Source organism: Kogia breviceps, chromosome 10 (assembly GCF_026419965.1).
Source record: "Kogia breviceps isolate mKogBre1 chromosome 10, mKogBre1 haplotype 1, whole genome shotgun sequence".
In the NCBI taxonomy this organism is placed as follows: domain Eukaryota; kingdom Metazoa; phylum Chordata; class Mammalia; order Artiodactyla; family Physeteridae; genus Kogia; species Kogia breviceps.
This window is the reverse complement of record NC_081319.1, coordinates 37,655,182-37,669,580: the sequence shown is the minus strand read 5'-3', so window position 1 is coordinate 37,669,580 and position 14,399 is coordinate 37,655,182. Positions and strand designations below refer to the sequence as shown.

Sequence of the window (14,399 nt, the reverse complement as noted above, 5' to 3'; positions counted from 1 at the left end):
CGGCCCGAGCCGCTTCCGCCGCCTCCACAGCCGCTTCCTGCCGGCCGCCCTGGTTCAATCAGCGGCCGACAACTGTCTAGGGCCGAGGGCGGGCGACACCACCAGCCAATGGGGAAGGGCAGCGTGGAGCCGCCCGTCTGGGCTCCAAGGCTCGTGGACCAATGGGGACATGGCGTATGGGAGGGCGCTGAGGGCACCTGCCAATGGGGAGCCACGGCGCGCGGCCTGGACCCGGAGGAAGCGCGGCTCTGCGGGCGCGGTTTAGTCGGGCGGTGGCGGCGGCGGCGGGTGGTGGAGGATGTGGGCTACGCACGGGCTGGCGGTGGCGCTGGCTCTGAGCGTGCTGCCGGGCAGCCGGGCGCTGCGGCCGGGAGACTGCGAAGGTGCTGCGGGGTTGGGGGTCCGTGCGCTGTGGCCCGCCTGGCGGCGGTGCTGCCAAACCTAACCAAACCGCTGAGCGGCCCAGTGGCAGGGGCTGATACGGGCGGGGGCGGCCGGCCCCAGCGGGGTCCGCCAGAGGAGGGGCAGACGCCGGGCCTAGAAAACATTTCCTGGACCTACAAAACATTGGTCCGACGAGAAGAAGTTGGGACTAGATCGTGCAGAAAACTTGGCCTGAAATTGAGATAACGCTGGAGTTTTGGTCCTTTCCCATCACTGGGCAGAGGCTCCTGGCAGCGGCCCTGGCCGGGGTGGGGAGTCCTAAGGGCCGGCCGTGGGCACCGCGCCTTGTCTGATGGGGTTGCGAAGCCGCACCTCGGAGTTCGGTGTTGTATTTGGAAATGAGCAGCATTTGTATCGCTTTTTTCTTCAGCCTCCAGTTTGTCCATTTATGAGGTCACAGTGAGTCCATCTCAAGGACACGTGTTCAGTCTTGTCTTAAACTTTATGGAAAAAGCAGGGAGGAGCCGTTTGTGGGTCATTGGGTGATGCTTGTTCTCCGTATGCCCTGTGTGAACCAGGGGACTCAGCAGCCCGGAGCGCGGTTCTGTCTACCTGTGGGCACCTGAGAAAATCGGTGATGGAAAAACTCACCTTTCTCCGTGTGTCCTATTAAAATTGCTGATGGAGTTCCCTTCTCGTGAATTGCGGTGCAACTTGGTGATTGCTGAGCATCTCCCTTCCCTCTCTTTTCCAGTTTGTATTTCTTATCTGGGAAGATTTTACCAGGACCTCAAAGACAGAGATGTCACATTCTCACCAGCCTCTATTGAAAAAGAACTTACAAAGTTCTGCCGTGAAGCAAGAGGCAAAGAGAATCGGTTGGTGAGTAGCTGTCTGACCCTTCCCAAGCTGGCCCTGGCCAGTATTTAATCCTCTGCTTCACAGGTCTCTCAGTAAAAGGCCCTGCCCACTTGTCTATTCAGGAGGCCAGACGTTCTGTCAATTAACTAATGTGGGACTGAAGGGCTTTCTGTATTCTGCAGTTGTGATGTTACCCTCTTAGTACTGATTAAGCACCTACTGTGTGCTGGGCACTGGAAATATCAGGGGAGAGCAATGACAGGCAAATGATGCAGTGGGATGGGTGTCATGCAGAAAATGGACCAGGATGGAATGAGTGGGTGCTGATTTAGACAGTAATCAAGAATTCTGAAAAAGGGTCATCATTGTGAAGGGGGAAGAGCATCCCAGGCAGAGGGAATAGCCAGTGTGAATGCCCAGAGGCCAGAGCAGTCTTGGCATGTGTGAGGGCAGTAGAAGTGTGCCCAGGGTAGGCCAAGGCTGAATTGAGGACAAGAGCCTTAATGAAACGATGGCTTTTGTAGCTTTAACTTCCCTGGCAGTCTCTGGTTTGTCTGTTTTTCTGTTTAAAGGTTTGAACCGTGGTGACTTTTCAATTCATCTGGTGGCTGTCAGCTCTGGTACCAAGCGTGTATTAAGAGCCTGGGATTTACACTGACTGAATGACTGCCTATACAGGCAGGGCATGGGAAAACGAGGCCCTGGCAGAGAAAGATGTTTTCAGATGTCAATATGCTTTAGAGGAGACAGCTCTCAAGTGGCACCTCCTGAAGGCCATTGTCCTTTCTTGCTGCAGTGCTACTACATTGGGGCCACAGATGATGCAGCCACCAAGATCATCAACGAGGTGTCAAAGCCCCTGGCCCACCACATCCCTGTGGAGAAGATCTGTGAGAAGCTCAAGAAGAAGGACAGCCAGATCTGTGAGCTAAAATACGGTGAGTGTGGCCTTATTTAACCGACACTGAACCCCCTCCTCGCTCAGGCATTAATGAAGTTTACTTTCTAGCTGGGGAAGGCATGTGATAAACTAGAGCCTTCACAAGTGAGTTATACAGCATGGTTGGTGGTGTTAAATGGTGAGGGGGGGTAGTGCACAGACTCACCTTGCATCATGGTGGGTGGAGGTCAGAATAGGCCTCATCGAGGAGGTGACATTTCAGCAAACTTTGAAGGAGGTGGGGGATTAGCCAAGGGCATAACTAATGGAAGAGCATTTCAGGCAGAGGAAACAGGCAGTGCAAAGGCAGCCAGTGGCATGACAGATGGGTGGGCAGGTCACAGAGGGCCTTGCAAGTTGGTGAAGATTTGGCTTTTAGTCTGAGGGAAGATGAGAATATTGGTTTTCGGCCAGAGAAGGGATGTAGTCTGACTTGCCTTTAACAGGCTTGTCCTGACTGCAAGCTCTGAAGGCCCAGTGATCTTTATTATTTTAAAGAGAATGGCTGTGTCCCAACAAGAAGGCCCAAGATTATGGGCACACAGCATCTCTTTTGCTGAATAAGTCTGTGGTGGGAAAAACAGTTCAGGTCTTCAGAAAGAGTCAGGGCCAGGAATCATTGTCTTCTTCTGTAAAATTTAAACAGCATCAACCTATTTTATTGTGAATTGAGTGTCCAAGGGCTGTATTCGCCCACTTGTGTCAAGGATAACTGGTCTTTTGAGAGTGATCCTGGTTCAGTCCTAATGACTCAGGGTCTCTCTGTGGGCACATGTGGTCATGGAAGAGTAAGCTCCTAACTCAAGGGCCCGACCAGGGTCTGTGTTGGGCCCTTGAGGCTAGGGGATCTATCTGTTCTGTCACCCTGGAGCTCTTATTCTACAGTGGTGTGGGCTGCACTGTGACTATTTAAGAGGCACTTGGAGTGGGAGCCACATTCCTCCTATAAGGTTCCTCCTATAAGGACCACATGGCCTCCATCCCTGTCCCTGGTGACACCTGCATGTCTGTGGTGGACATTGCCAGCATGAGACCCACCTTCCTGGTGAAGGGGCCTGGGCTAGTTCCCCCTCTTGGGGGCAGTGGGCACTGACACACCTGCATGTGTCTCTCTCCCTGCAATCAGTAGGGCTGCTTGTTTTAAGGGATGGTTTGGATGTGTGGGACTATTGGGGTCCACTGTTCCTCCCACCCAGCTGGTTATTCTTCCTGCTCTCTCCAGACAAGCAGATCGACCTGAGCACGGTGGACCTGAAGAAGCTTCGAGTTAAAGAGCTAAAGAAGATCCTGGACGACTGGGGAGAGACGTGCAAAGGCTGTGCAGAAAAGTCTGACTACATCCGGAAGATTAATGAACTGATGCCTAAATACGCCCCCAAGGCAGCCAGTTCACGGACTGATTTGTAGTCTACCCGATGCCTGCTGCACCTGAGGGGAAAAACACTTCATCTGTGTCTGTCCCAAACAGCCTTTTTGTAATTTATTTTTTAGGCAGGCTCCTGACAAAGTCAGGCTTGAAGCCTGGAGCTTTCCTGATGATGCTGGGTCCACAGCGCCCCCTTGGGGGGGAATTCACTTTGTTCTGTTGCCGACTTAACTCTGGGACTTCAAAGTATGTCTGGGATTTTTTTATTAAAGGAAGAAAATTTCTAGCTGTCCTTGAAGAATTAAAGTGAATACTGAAATTGGGTCTTACCCGTAATGAAGATTTCACCGGTTTATGCTTTCCAGTTTATAAAGAGTTTTCAGGTATATTCACATTTGTCCCTCGACCACCAGTCAGTGCTGGAGATGCCAGGGGGAGTGAGGCACGTGGGGTTGTGCAGGACCGGAGGGTCTCTCAAGGATAATGTTGGGCTTGATACCCCCAGCCCACAGGGACTATCTTACCCACATGAGAGGGGCTGACGTGGGGCTTGGCTGTGAGCAGGACTGAGGTTTAGTGCACTTTTCTGTGATGATGACTTCAATAACTGCATATGTTCAGTACTGTCACATTTCTAAAGATGCTGATAGCCTGGCTACCTCCACCAGTCAGTGTCCAGATCTGGCCATCTACTTGCTCATCTGAGTTTGTGTTCTAGTGTCAGTCCTAAGTCTCTGGTGCCTAATTTGGATTTTGCAAGACTGGCAGGAGTTGGTTTGTACAAAGAGCCAATGAGAGGCTGCCTTTTGCCTTTGTTTACCCAAGATAAGCCTAACAGTTGAGGTCCCGAGAGCATGTCCTTGTAGTCTGGCTTTTTAGTTGCTCTCTTTGGGGTTGGTGCTTGGGAAACCCAGTTATGAGCATGAACTGTGACTCAGTGGAGACACCTTTGCTCCTCATGCCCGCAGAGACCACCTGAAGGGAAGGACTAAGAGGCAGTGCTTTCCAAGGAATTGCTCTGACTTTGGGTCACATCATTTGTGCAGTTCCTAAATTCAGTTTGCCGACGTAAAGGGCCCTCTCAGCTTGCTGTGGGGTCCACTAGTGCCCGGCAGAAGCAAGCAGGCCCAGGCCCACATTTTTCACCTCTACAGCACCATGTCTGAGAGGAAAGTGAGGTCGAGTCTCTTAGGCCAAGTGTTCCCTGTTTGGAGGAATTAGATGGGCTGTTACGATCTGACAAGCAAAAAAAAAAAAGATCTGACAAGCACAAAGTATCCTAAGCCCCCCTGAACGGTGCTGAGACAATCCATGGCTGGAGCCAGAAGTCTTAGGAAATGGAGCTGTTTCAGCCTAGCACCCTAGGTCTCTGTTCCTGTGGCCTTTGTGTCCTCCAGACCACAGTGAGCAGGGAAAACAGCCCAACTACTACTACCCTAGAGCTGATCCCCAAGATTATCTGTGAAAGGAGGCGTGGAATGTTAACAGGTGTTTCTTCTAAGACTTTCCTCTTGCACCTGCCTTCGCTGTTGCAGGAGCTCCTCCCACAGCGTTCTGGCCATGGGAGGAGGAGGGAAGAGCTGTGGTCCGCTCTTACCCACTCCACGGTTTCTGTGGCTGAAGTTGGGTCCGGTTCTGCGAAGCCTCCAGCAGCTCTCCATGGAGAATGAAAGCTTCCCCAAGGGGCTTGGCACCTGGGCAGGATTCCCCCTCACCTCACCACCATGGAGGTGGACAGAAGGGCACTGGCCAGGGAGAGGTAAGCGTGGCAAACTGGGTAACCAAAGGGTTTGGCGTTCTCTTCGCCCTTGGCTCCATGGACCTGCCCTTATAGCCCACTGTGTGCTCGAATGCCCAGAGCAGAGGGTGGGGCCCTGTGGCGCCAAGGCGCCTAGTCCCACTCTGGAAACCGTAGGTTTGTTCGGATTTCTGTGCCCAGGGCCCAGACAGGTCGCGCCTTCTGCATGCATAGGCCATAGTCTTCTTGGCCTTTGGGGCGGGGCGGGGGGGGGGGCTATTGCAGGTGAACTTGAACGCAGGGGTTGCTCGAGATATGGGGCGTGGGTCCTAGGGAGCGGCGTGTTTCGGTCCTTGGGGTTGTCCATGCTGGACCCCAGTCAGGAGATGCCATGGCAGGGCATGGGAATCACCCGAGCCTAGTCCTGGAGTTGGGGGGAATACCACGTAAACAAGCCGCTGGGTCAAGGCCTGGGACCCCCGCGCCAACAGAGGCTGCCACAGCCGCTGCCATCAGCGCGGGCCCCGGAGCCGGGAGCCAGAGGCCTACGTCCCGCAGCCGCCTGGGCTGGCTCTTTCGAGGTCTCCAAGCACCGTGGAGCCCCGAGCCTCGTCCACGCCGGCCGCGCCGTGGCGCCAGAGATCACAGCCTGGCCGCGCTCGCCCACTTGCCCCGGGGTCACGTGGAACGGGGGGGGGCGCAACCCGATGACGCACGCCCGGCGCAGCTCTCGCCCCGCCCACCGCTGGGTCACGTGGGCACAGCCGGCGCAGCTTGATAACGCGACGCCGAGGCCCTGGGCGCAGCTCTCGCCCCGCCGCCGCGCCGAGTCCTTTTGTCCAAGATGGCGGTGCCGGGGGCGCTGCCTCCTCGGCAGCCGCCGCCGCCGCCGCTGTGAGGGGCCTGCGGGCCGCCCGCCCGCCCGCCGCGCCGGCGCCATGAAGAGGCAGAGCGAGCGAGACTCGAGCCCGAGCGGGCGCGGCTCGTCATCGTCGGCCAAGCGGCCGCGGGAGCGCGAACGGGAGGCGGAGGCGGGTGGGCGGCGGGCGGCGCACAAGGCCTCGGGCGGCGCCAAGCACCCCGTTCCAACGCGGGCCCGCGACAAACCCCGCGGCAGCGGGGGCGGCGGCGGTGGACATCGCGACGGCCGCGGCGCCGGGGACGCGAATCACCGTGCGAGCAGCGGCCGCTCCTCAGGCTCGGGCGCCGGCGGCGGCGGACGCGGTGCCAAGGCCTCGGGGGACTCAGGCGCTTCGGGCGCTTCGCCCCGCGCGTCTCCACTACCGCCACCTCCGCCGCCGCCCGGGGCCGAGCCCGCGGGCCCCGGCTCATCAGCAGCCGCACCCGAATACAAGACGCTGCTCATCAGCAGCCTGAGTCCCGCGCTGCCCGCGGAACACCTCGAGGACCGGCTCTTCCACCAGTTCAAGCGCTTCGGCGAGATCAGTCTGCGCCTGTCGCACACGCCTGAGCTGGGCCGCGTGGCCTACGTGAACTTCCGGCACCCGCAGGACGCGCGCGAGGCCCGCCAGCACGCCCTGGCCCGCCAGCTGCTGCTCTACGACCGTCCGCTCAAGGTGGAGCCCGTGTACCTGCGCGGCGGCGGCGGCGGCGGCGGGAGCAGCCGGCGAAGCAGCAGCAGCAGCGCGGCCGCCTCCACGCCGCCCCCGGGGCCCCCCGCGCCCGCCGACCCGCTCGGCTACCTCCCGCTGCACAGCGGCTACCAATACAAGCAGCGTTCGCTGTCCCCGGTTGCCGCCCCGCCACTGCGGGAGCCCCGCGCCCGCCACGCCGCTGCAGCCTTTGCCCTGGATGCTGCCGCCGCCGCCGCCGTAGGACTTTCCCGGGAGCGGGCCTTGGACTACTATGGGCTGTACGACGACCGCGGGCGACCCTATGGCTACCCGGCGGTGTGCGAGGAGGACCTGATGCCGGAGGACGACCAGCGGGCCACGCGCAACCTCTTCATCGGGAACCTGGACCACAGCGTGTCAGAGGTGGAGCTGCGACGGGCTTTCGAGAAGTACGGCATCATTGAGGAGGTGGTCATCAAGAGACCCGCCCGTGGTCAGGGCGGTGCGTATGCCTTCCTCAAATTCCAGAACCTGGACATGGCCCACAGGGCTAAGGTGGCCATGTCGGGTCGGGTGATTGGCCGCAACCCCATTAAGATAGGATATGGCAAGGCCAACCCCACTACTCGCCTCTGGGTGGGTGGCCTGGGACCTAACACCTCACTGGCGGCTCTGGCCCGGGAGTTTGACCGCTTTGGGAGCATTCGGACCATTGATCATGTCAAAGGAGATAGCTTTGCCTACATCCAGTACGAAAGCTTGGACGCAGCCCAGGCAGCCTGTGCTAAAATGAGGGGCTTTCCCTTGGGAGGTCCAGACCGCAGGCTGCGGGTGGATTTTGCCAAAGCAGAGGAGACTCGGTATCCCCAGCAGTACCAGCCCTCACCCCTCCCTGTGCATTACGAGCTGCTCCCAGATGGATACACCCGGCACCGAAACCTGGATGCCGACCTGCGGGTGAGGGATAGGACCCCCCCACACCTCCTGTACTCAGACCGAGACCGGACCTTTTTGGAAGGGGACTGGACCAGCCCCAGTAAAAGCTCTGACCGCCGAAACAGCCTCGAGGGCTACAGCCGCTCAGTGCGCAGCCGGAGTGGTGAGCGCTGGGGAGGAGATGGGGACCGGGGCCTGCCCAAGCCCTGGGAGGACAGGCGGAAGCGCCGGAGCCTTTCCAGTGATCGTGGGAGGACAACCCACTCTCCTTATGAGGAACGGAGCAGGACCAAGGGTGCTGGGCAGCTTGTGGACCGAGGCTCTGACCGCACCCCTGAGCGCAGCCGCAAGGAAAACCATTCCAGTGAAGGGACCAAGGAATCGAGCAGCAACTCCCTCAGCAACAGCAGACACGGGGCTGAGGAGCGGAGCCACCACCACCATCATGAGGCTCCGGACTCTTCCCACGGGAAAAAGACACGAGAGAGCGAGCGCAATCATCGGACCACTGAGGCTGAGCCCAAGCCTCTTGAAGAGCCAAAACACGAGACCAGAAAGCTCAAGAATCTTTCAGAGTATGCCCAGACACTGCAGCTAGGTTGGAATGGGCTTCTAGTGTTGAAAAACAGCTGCTTCCCAACATCTATGCACATCCTAGAGGGGGACCAGGGGGTTATCAGCAGTCTCCTCAAAGACCACACTTCTGGGAGTAAGCTGACCCAGCTGAAGATTGCCCAGCGCCTTCGACTGGACCAGCCCAAGCTCGATGAGGTCACACGACGCATCAAGCAGGGGAGCCCCAATGGCTACGCAGTGCTCCTAGCCACACAGGCGACCCCCAGTGGGCCTGGCACTGAGGGGATGCCCATGGTGGAGCCAGGCCTACAGAGGCGGCTTCTCAGGAACCTGGTCTCCTACTTGAAACAGAAGCAGGCTGCAGGGGTGATCAGCCTGCCAGTGGGTGGGTCCAAGGGCAGAGACAGCACGGGCATGCTCTATGCCTTCCCTCCCTGCGACTTTTCACAGCAGTACCTCCAGTCAGCACTGAGGACATTGGGCAAGCTAGAGGAAGAACACATGGTGATAGTTATAGTAAGAGACACAGCCTAGCCTGAACCTGTCTTTTCCACAAAAACAGTTATTTTAAGATCCCACCCCCACCCCCTGCCTCCCCCCAACTCCAAAACTTACCCCCTTGGTTTGAATTCTCTGCTGCGTTATTTCGGTTCATTTGGTAGGGGACCAAAGTCCTGTCCCCCACCAAAACTAAATTCTTAGGTTTTGGGGGTTTTTTTGTTTTTGTTTTTGTTTTGTTTTGTTTTTTTACAGTGATGAGAAAAATGAGAAGGGACTCCTGTCATGTTGGTTTCTAGTGTATGAGATACTGTCTGCTGTGTTCTGTATTTTTTTATTTTTTGACTAACTGTATGGAAAGTTGTCAGTAAAGCCTTTGTCAGAGGATGGATTTTTAATCCTGTTCAGAGTCCTGGTTTAATCAATTTTTTTTTCTCAAAGGATGGAAGACTTCCCTGCTGCATGCACAGAAATGCCCTACGTCATCTTTCCACCACTGGCGTATCTCGTCCTCCTGCATTGGTGGCTCTCAGCCCCTCAGCTCTTTAGGCTGAATCAGGACTTTACTCACATTTGTTTTTTATCTTGGCTGAGAGCAGGTGGGTTTCATTTTGGACCCTGCCATGCCAGCTTGAGCAGAACCCATGCACAGGAAGGGGTTGAGCCCAAGTCTAGCCAGCAGATGTGGTAGTATTTTGTTTTCTTGCCCTAAACAATGTGTGTGTCCATCAGTTTGAGCTGTAGCTGTTGAACAAAGCACCTAGTATTCAGGCCTTTTTGAAAGCATGTAGACATTAGCAGTTGTGTGGTCTTGTAGTCATGGGAGGAGCAGTGCAATATTGGGGTCTTGGTACCATGGATCCGTGAGGCCTCCTTCTCTTGTTCAGCCTCCCTTCTAGCCTTAATGCAGCAGCCCAGGGATACCCAGTTGGAGACAGCTGCCTCGGACTCCAAGGGACAGTGGAAGCCAAATGCTGGAATGGAGAGTGGGAGGCAGCTTTCCTTGGTTAATTCTTGAAACTTTCCGTGTGTTTGTGAATTCTGGCTTTTCCTTTGATTGTTCGGGGCTGATGTGTCAGTGGAGTGGGCCTCTGCCCAGTCACTAGAGCTTTGTGAGGGACACTGAATCCCTGGCCTGAAGAGTTTTTGAGGTAGTACAGTGGGTTAGGAAGATGCTCTTGTTAACTGACATAACTTTCCCAAGTACAAGTAGGCACTTATGCCTAGGTCTCTTGCCCTGATATTGCAGAGGTGGGGACCACTGGGAGAGAGGTGCTTCTGTGGGGAAGCGTCACAGTTGCCGAGGTGTTGGGCAGTGCTAGAGCTCACAGCCATTCAAGCTGAGCCGGGGAGGAATGTAGAGGCATCAAGCTGGGAGGGAAAGATGGCTTGAAAGGAGTCTAAGTTCTGTGGCCACGCATCTCTGCTAAGACAGTATGGCCAGCATTGGCAGATGAAGCCAGCAGTGTCAGGAACCAGGGAGGGAAATCAGTCACAGCAGTTGTCATCATAGAGCACAGCCCAAACTCTATTTTTCAGAACGTTTGTGGCAGTTTAGATGTTTCAAAAGGATCATTGTCAAGGCTGAGGGAGAACAGAAGCTCCAGTAAGGTAAATGAGCCCCCTAATGACCAGGAACTCCGGATTCTGTTGACCGTGCTGTCCTCTCTCTAGGTCTGGTCCACTACCCTGGCTGGCACGAGGCAGCGCAGGTGACAGCTGGGATGTGTTGAGAGAGACAGTTCGTGAGATGGAGGCGGGGGCTCAGTGCGGACCTCATGGACAATACATGCCTCTCCACAAGGACAGTGAAAGAGGTGACTTTTTGAGACCTTAGAGATTTAAAATAAGCAAGGAAGGCACCTGGGGAAGTACTGCTCACTAGGCTTCAACTGGTGCTCGTGACAGAAAAAGCACGTTCATAACAAACACAAGAAGTGTTAAATGTTTGCCTGTTTGTACTTGAGCTTTGGCCACAACTGCCAGGTATCTGAGAGCAAAGCAGCGCGAGGCACAGTAAGCCACAGCTGCACCATTCCAGGGAGTTGGAACCACCAGAAGCAGGAATGGGCCTCATCTTGTTTAGAGCAGATGAGGTATGAACGAATGTCTGGGTCACAGGCCGGAGCCGCCTTGCTGTATTAAGCCCAAAACGTCTCTGGGCTGTTCCTTCATAGAGTGGGTGCTCAGGACCCAGAATACTACGCCTCCTAGTTTTCCCAGACAGAAACCTAGAAAGTCTGGCTGGAGAGGACACTTAAACCATTGCTTTGTTCACCCTTCTTGAGGGATAGGTGCTTTCTGGCCCCAAATTGAACTAGAGTTTTCCCACTGTGTGACCATCCTCCTCTTCCTTGGACCCTCTTCTCAACTCCTTCCTTCCTCTTAAGACAGCAGCTTCTGTAATATCTCTCATAAAGGCCTTCGCCAGCACTAGCCAGGGTAGATCAGGTGGTCAAGGCCCTGGTTGATTTACGATGCTGCCCCCAGAGAGAGAACTGTTTAACTGCAGGCAGCCTGTGCCTCCACCTGGGGTTCAGGTTCTATCTGAGGTGTGGCCTTAAAGGCAAAAAATCAATCTAAGGTGAAATTTGCCTCATTAGTGGTTTGCTACTATTCTGCATGTTTCTCCCTAAGTGACTGAGATCATGAGCCCTGGCAGATAAAGAGAGCTGATGTTTCCTTAGCCTCTTAGGGCACTTCCCTAAGGGTGTGTTGTCAAGTTGAACAGGAATGTGCTTTCTTATTGCAGGTCCCCATCTCCACCCGAGAGACCTGTGGGTGTTCCCAAGAGCTGCTGGCAGAGCTCAGGGAGACTGTGGCTCTGCTGAGTTAAGGACTAGAATACAATACGTTTAGTGCTTCTTGACTTTTAACCTGTTTTCTTCTAATGCACCAGCAGTCAGAGACTAGTCCACTGGTTAGGTGTTAGTCCATTTAAGCTGAGGTATGAAGCAACGTAAGAGCTGAGACCTCTGCTCTCTAGAGGACCAAGAGGTGCCTGTGTGTGACACAGGAACAACCACTTCAGTGTGTGTGATGAACTGTATGGTGCTCCGAAGCCCAGCAGGGCTTCACCAGCCCCTGGTGAGTTTTAGCTGTCTTGTCTTGCTTATTTACTTCACAAATTTGTCCTCTTATCTCAGCAAAGGGAGAAAAGTCTCTTTAGCTATAAATACCTATATGATAGAAACCTGGCAAACTCAAAGGAAGAAAGGGACTAGGGTGTCCTATTTATTGTGGGTAAGAAGGGGATGGGGTGGGGTGAGTGAAAAGGTAAAAGCACCTGGTACTTTCCCTGGTGGTAGCACAGAGGCCTGTGAAGTACCTGCAAACCCAGCCTGACCAAGCCCTAGTTGCCCCTAAACTGCCAAAACTGAAGAACTGCCCAGGTCTACTGTTGTACTCCCTTCAGAAAACAGTAATGACAGTCAGTCAGTCACCCAACTACAGGGATGGCCAAAATGCTTTCACTCCGTAGCTTTGCCAGCTCATTGCTCCACAACATCCCAGGACCCCTAACATTCCAGCTCCACCAAATCTACTCTGGAGCTGCCTTCTTGCTTCAGAACCCAGGACAGAGAGATGCGTGCAGAGTGGACAGTGCCCTGAGCACCTCCCTCTGCCCCTGCCCAGTCGTCCTTTGGGCAAGCAGCAGACCAGGGTTAGATGCTGTGACTAAGCTGCTTTTCTCCCCAGAGTGCTTTATTTGGGCAGAACGTGTTCTCACCCCGTCCTGGGCTGCCCCTCTTGGAAGGCGTCTTTATTGCCTGGCTAGAGCTACAAGGAAAGGGACAGACCCCACTTTGGTAAAAGAGAACAGGGAAAGGCCATAAAGAAAGACAGACTTGTAGTTTATTTTGTATTTTTTTTAAAATAAATACACTTTACATTAAAAGGCCTTTGATTTGTACTTTCCACATTGGGGAGAAAGGGAAGAAAAAAAGATTTTTGAAAAACTGAATCACAAAGAAAAATAGAGGGAGTGAACTTATATCCTAAGTTCCCTCAACTCCACAAAACCAATATCCACAATGACCTTGCTGCCCCCCCCCAAACCATGAAGGTGGGTGAACCTAGGCATTACTCAGCAAACAAGCAGCACCTCCTCCCCACCTCTGGCACAAAGGAAAACAAATTAACCTGACAGCAATGAGGCAACAAAACAGGTTAAAAAATCATATATTATATTTATAATAAAATATTCTTAATCCTTATCAATTTAAGAAACGATTTTCCTTTTCATTTAAATACGTATGTAAAAATGCCTCTATTGTTATTTAGACATCATTTTCTTCCATAGAAAATGAACAGGGACAAGAGACCTGGTGGATATAAGTTCATACCCTCAGTTATAAATGCCTTTTTTTTTTTCTTTTTAAGTTTTATAAAAAACTATTTCTTGTTCTTTAAGTAAAGAACATTATACAAAGAAAATATATTGTGAAATAACCCCAGAGACGTGTCGTTGTTTTTTTCCCCTTGAGGAAAGATATGTCCATCCTAGGAGAAGGGGGAAGCAGAATAGGGCCTAACCCCTGTTGTCTTTTTATGTGTGTGGTTATTGTTTTTAGAAGGACTCTCAGATTCCAGTGAGACTCTAAATCATAATCCTCTGAATGCAGGGCATGCAGTTCCTTAAAAGAGCCCTGGGAGAAAGGGAAGGGAAGATGTTCTGAATTCATTTGACTCAGTTTCTCGCCTGCCAAGAATCTCTTCCACGTGGTGATGGCTCCTCACTCATTTAGAGATAAGATGATGTCATCTTCCAAATCAGAGTTGTCAGAGCTGTCGGCTGAAAGGTAAGGAAAGGGAGAGACTAGATTACGCACTAGGCTTGTAGGAAGCTTTCAGGGAGAAAGCACCTGCATACACATAAATTTGTGCCTGAGCAAGGTTAATTACCAGTTTCCAGAAAGAAGAAAACATGTCAATTACCTCCTCAGAGCTGGCTCTGGAAAATATACTGTTTTGGCAATGATGGTTACTCCTGGGACCTCTTGCCTGCTTGCCTTTCAAAGGACCTGGACGTGGTACCCTCTTGCTTCCTAGAGGTTCTTCCTCCTGCCTGAAAGGCCCTAAAGGGACCAGGCAAGCCCCCTCTGAAGATTTTGCCCATGGTCCTTTGAGTGGCTGCAAAGGGGCAGGGCTGATAGGAGCAGTGAGTGAGCCTGTGTAGTCCTTTGGCCTCTGGAGTCCCTCTGGTGGGCACAGGCCTGCCTGACCCCCAGGACCACTAAAAAGGCAGGCTGAGCCCAAACAAGGATGAGATTTCAAACTCGTCAGCCACTCTCTTCTCAGAAGACCTCATAAAGGCAGAGGTAGTCAACCTGGGATTCATTCCTCTGAAATTTCTAAATATAATCTACAGGGAACAACTTTCCCAAAAGATACAAGCCAGAGCTTGCAGCAATACCAGAAAAACTGGGCTGGAGGCCAGCAGGAAGTAGCTATGGTACCCTAGAAGGTGGCACTGTGTCTGACCCTCTGCTTGACCATCTGCCTTCCAGGCAGTGAATAGACCAC

At 53.7% G+C, this 14,399-nt stretch overlaps 3 protein-coding genes and 1 long non-coding RNA gene across 16 annotated transcripts in view; 3 read left to right on the top strand and 1 right to left on the bottom strand.

The window, feature by feature from the left end:
* The first annotated feature begins 161 nt into the window (after positions 1 to 161).
* Positions 162 to 3,887, top strand: MANF (mesencephalic astrocyte derived neurotrophic factor). Its single transcript, XM_059075307.2, is given in 6 exon segments — positions 162 to 193; positions 195 to 287; positions 289 to 383; positions 1,139 to 1,266; positions 2,042 to 2,183; positions 3,408 to 3,887. Coding segments are annotated over 6 exon segments (675 nt in total). The 3' UTR covers positions 3,593 to 3,887.
* A 2,306-nt stretch (positions 3,888 to 6,193) lies between these two features.
* Positions 6,194 to 12,771, top strand: RBM15B (RNA binding motif protein 15B). Of its 3 annotated transcripts, XR_010842540.1 has the most exons (3): positions 6,194 to 8,891; positions 9,315 to 10,690; positions 11,626 to 12,771. XR_010842540.1 is itself a non-coding variant. In XM_059075266.2 (2 exons), exons 1-2 carry the CDS (start codon positions 6,228 to 6,230, stop codon positions 10,587 to 10,589), a joined length of 2,706 nt encoding a protein of 901 aa, XP_058931249.1. In that variant the 5' UTR covers positions 6,194 to 6,227; the 3' UTR covers positions 10,590 to 12,771. The 3 variants fall into 3 exon arrangements, 2 of the variants coding, with proteins under 2 accessions (XP_058931249.1, XP_066900156.1); XM_059075266.2 differs by having other exon boundaries at positions 10,548 to 12,771; XM_067044055.1 differs by having other exon boundaries at positions 9,315 to 12,771.
* DCAF1 (DDB1 and CUL4 associated factor 1) overlaps positions 12,707 to 14,399 on the bottom strand; it is a 96,326-nt gene continuing 94,633 nt past the window's right edge. For all 10 annotated transcript variants that reach the window (XM_067044049.1, XM_067044053.1, XM_059075248.2 and 7 more), the window contains one exon: positions 12,707 to 13,668. In XM_067044049.1, the coding sequence (XP_066900150.1) occupies positions 13,610 to 13,668 (59 nt within the window). In that variant the 3' untranslated portion in view covers positions 12,707 to 13,609. The remainder of the gene's footprint in view (positions 13,669 to 14,399) is intronic.
* The window catches only part of LOC136794985 (uncharacterized), a 23,858-nt gene continuing 22,851 nt past the window's right edge, over positions 13,393 to 14,399 (top strand). For both annotated transcript variants that reach the window (XR_010842542.1, XR_010842541.1), the window contains exon 1: positions 13,393 to 13,675. This is a non-coding gene — a long non-coding RNA (uncharacterized lncRNA). The remainder of the gene's footprint in view (positions 13,676 to 14,399) is intronic.

What these genes read in the sequence shown, in the direction of transcription:
- RBM15B (XM_067044055.1), top strand. Translation starts at nt 6,228, where the DNA reads ATGAAGAGGCAGAGCGAGCGAGACTCGAGCCCGAGCGGGCGCGGCTCG. An exon ending in AACACATGGTGATAGTTATA is followed by an intron (nt 8,892 to 9,314) that starts GTAAGAGACACA and finishes TTTTTCTCAAAG; the next exon opens with GATGGAAGACTTCCCTGCTG.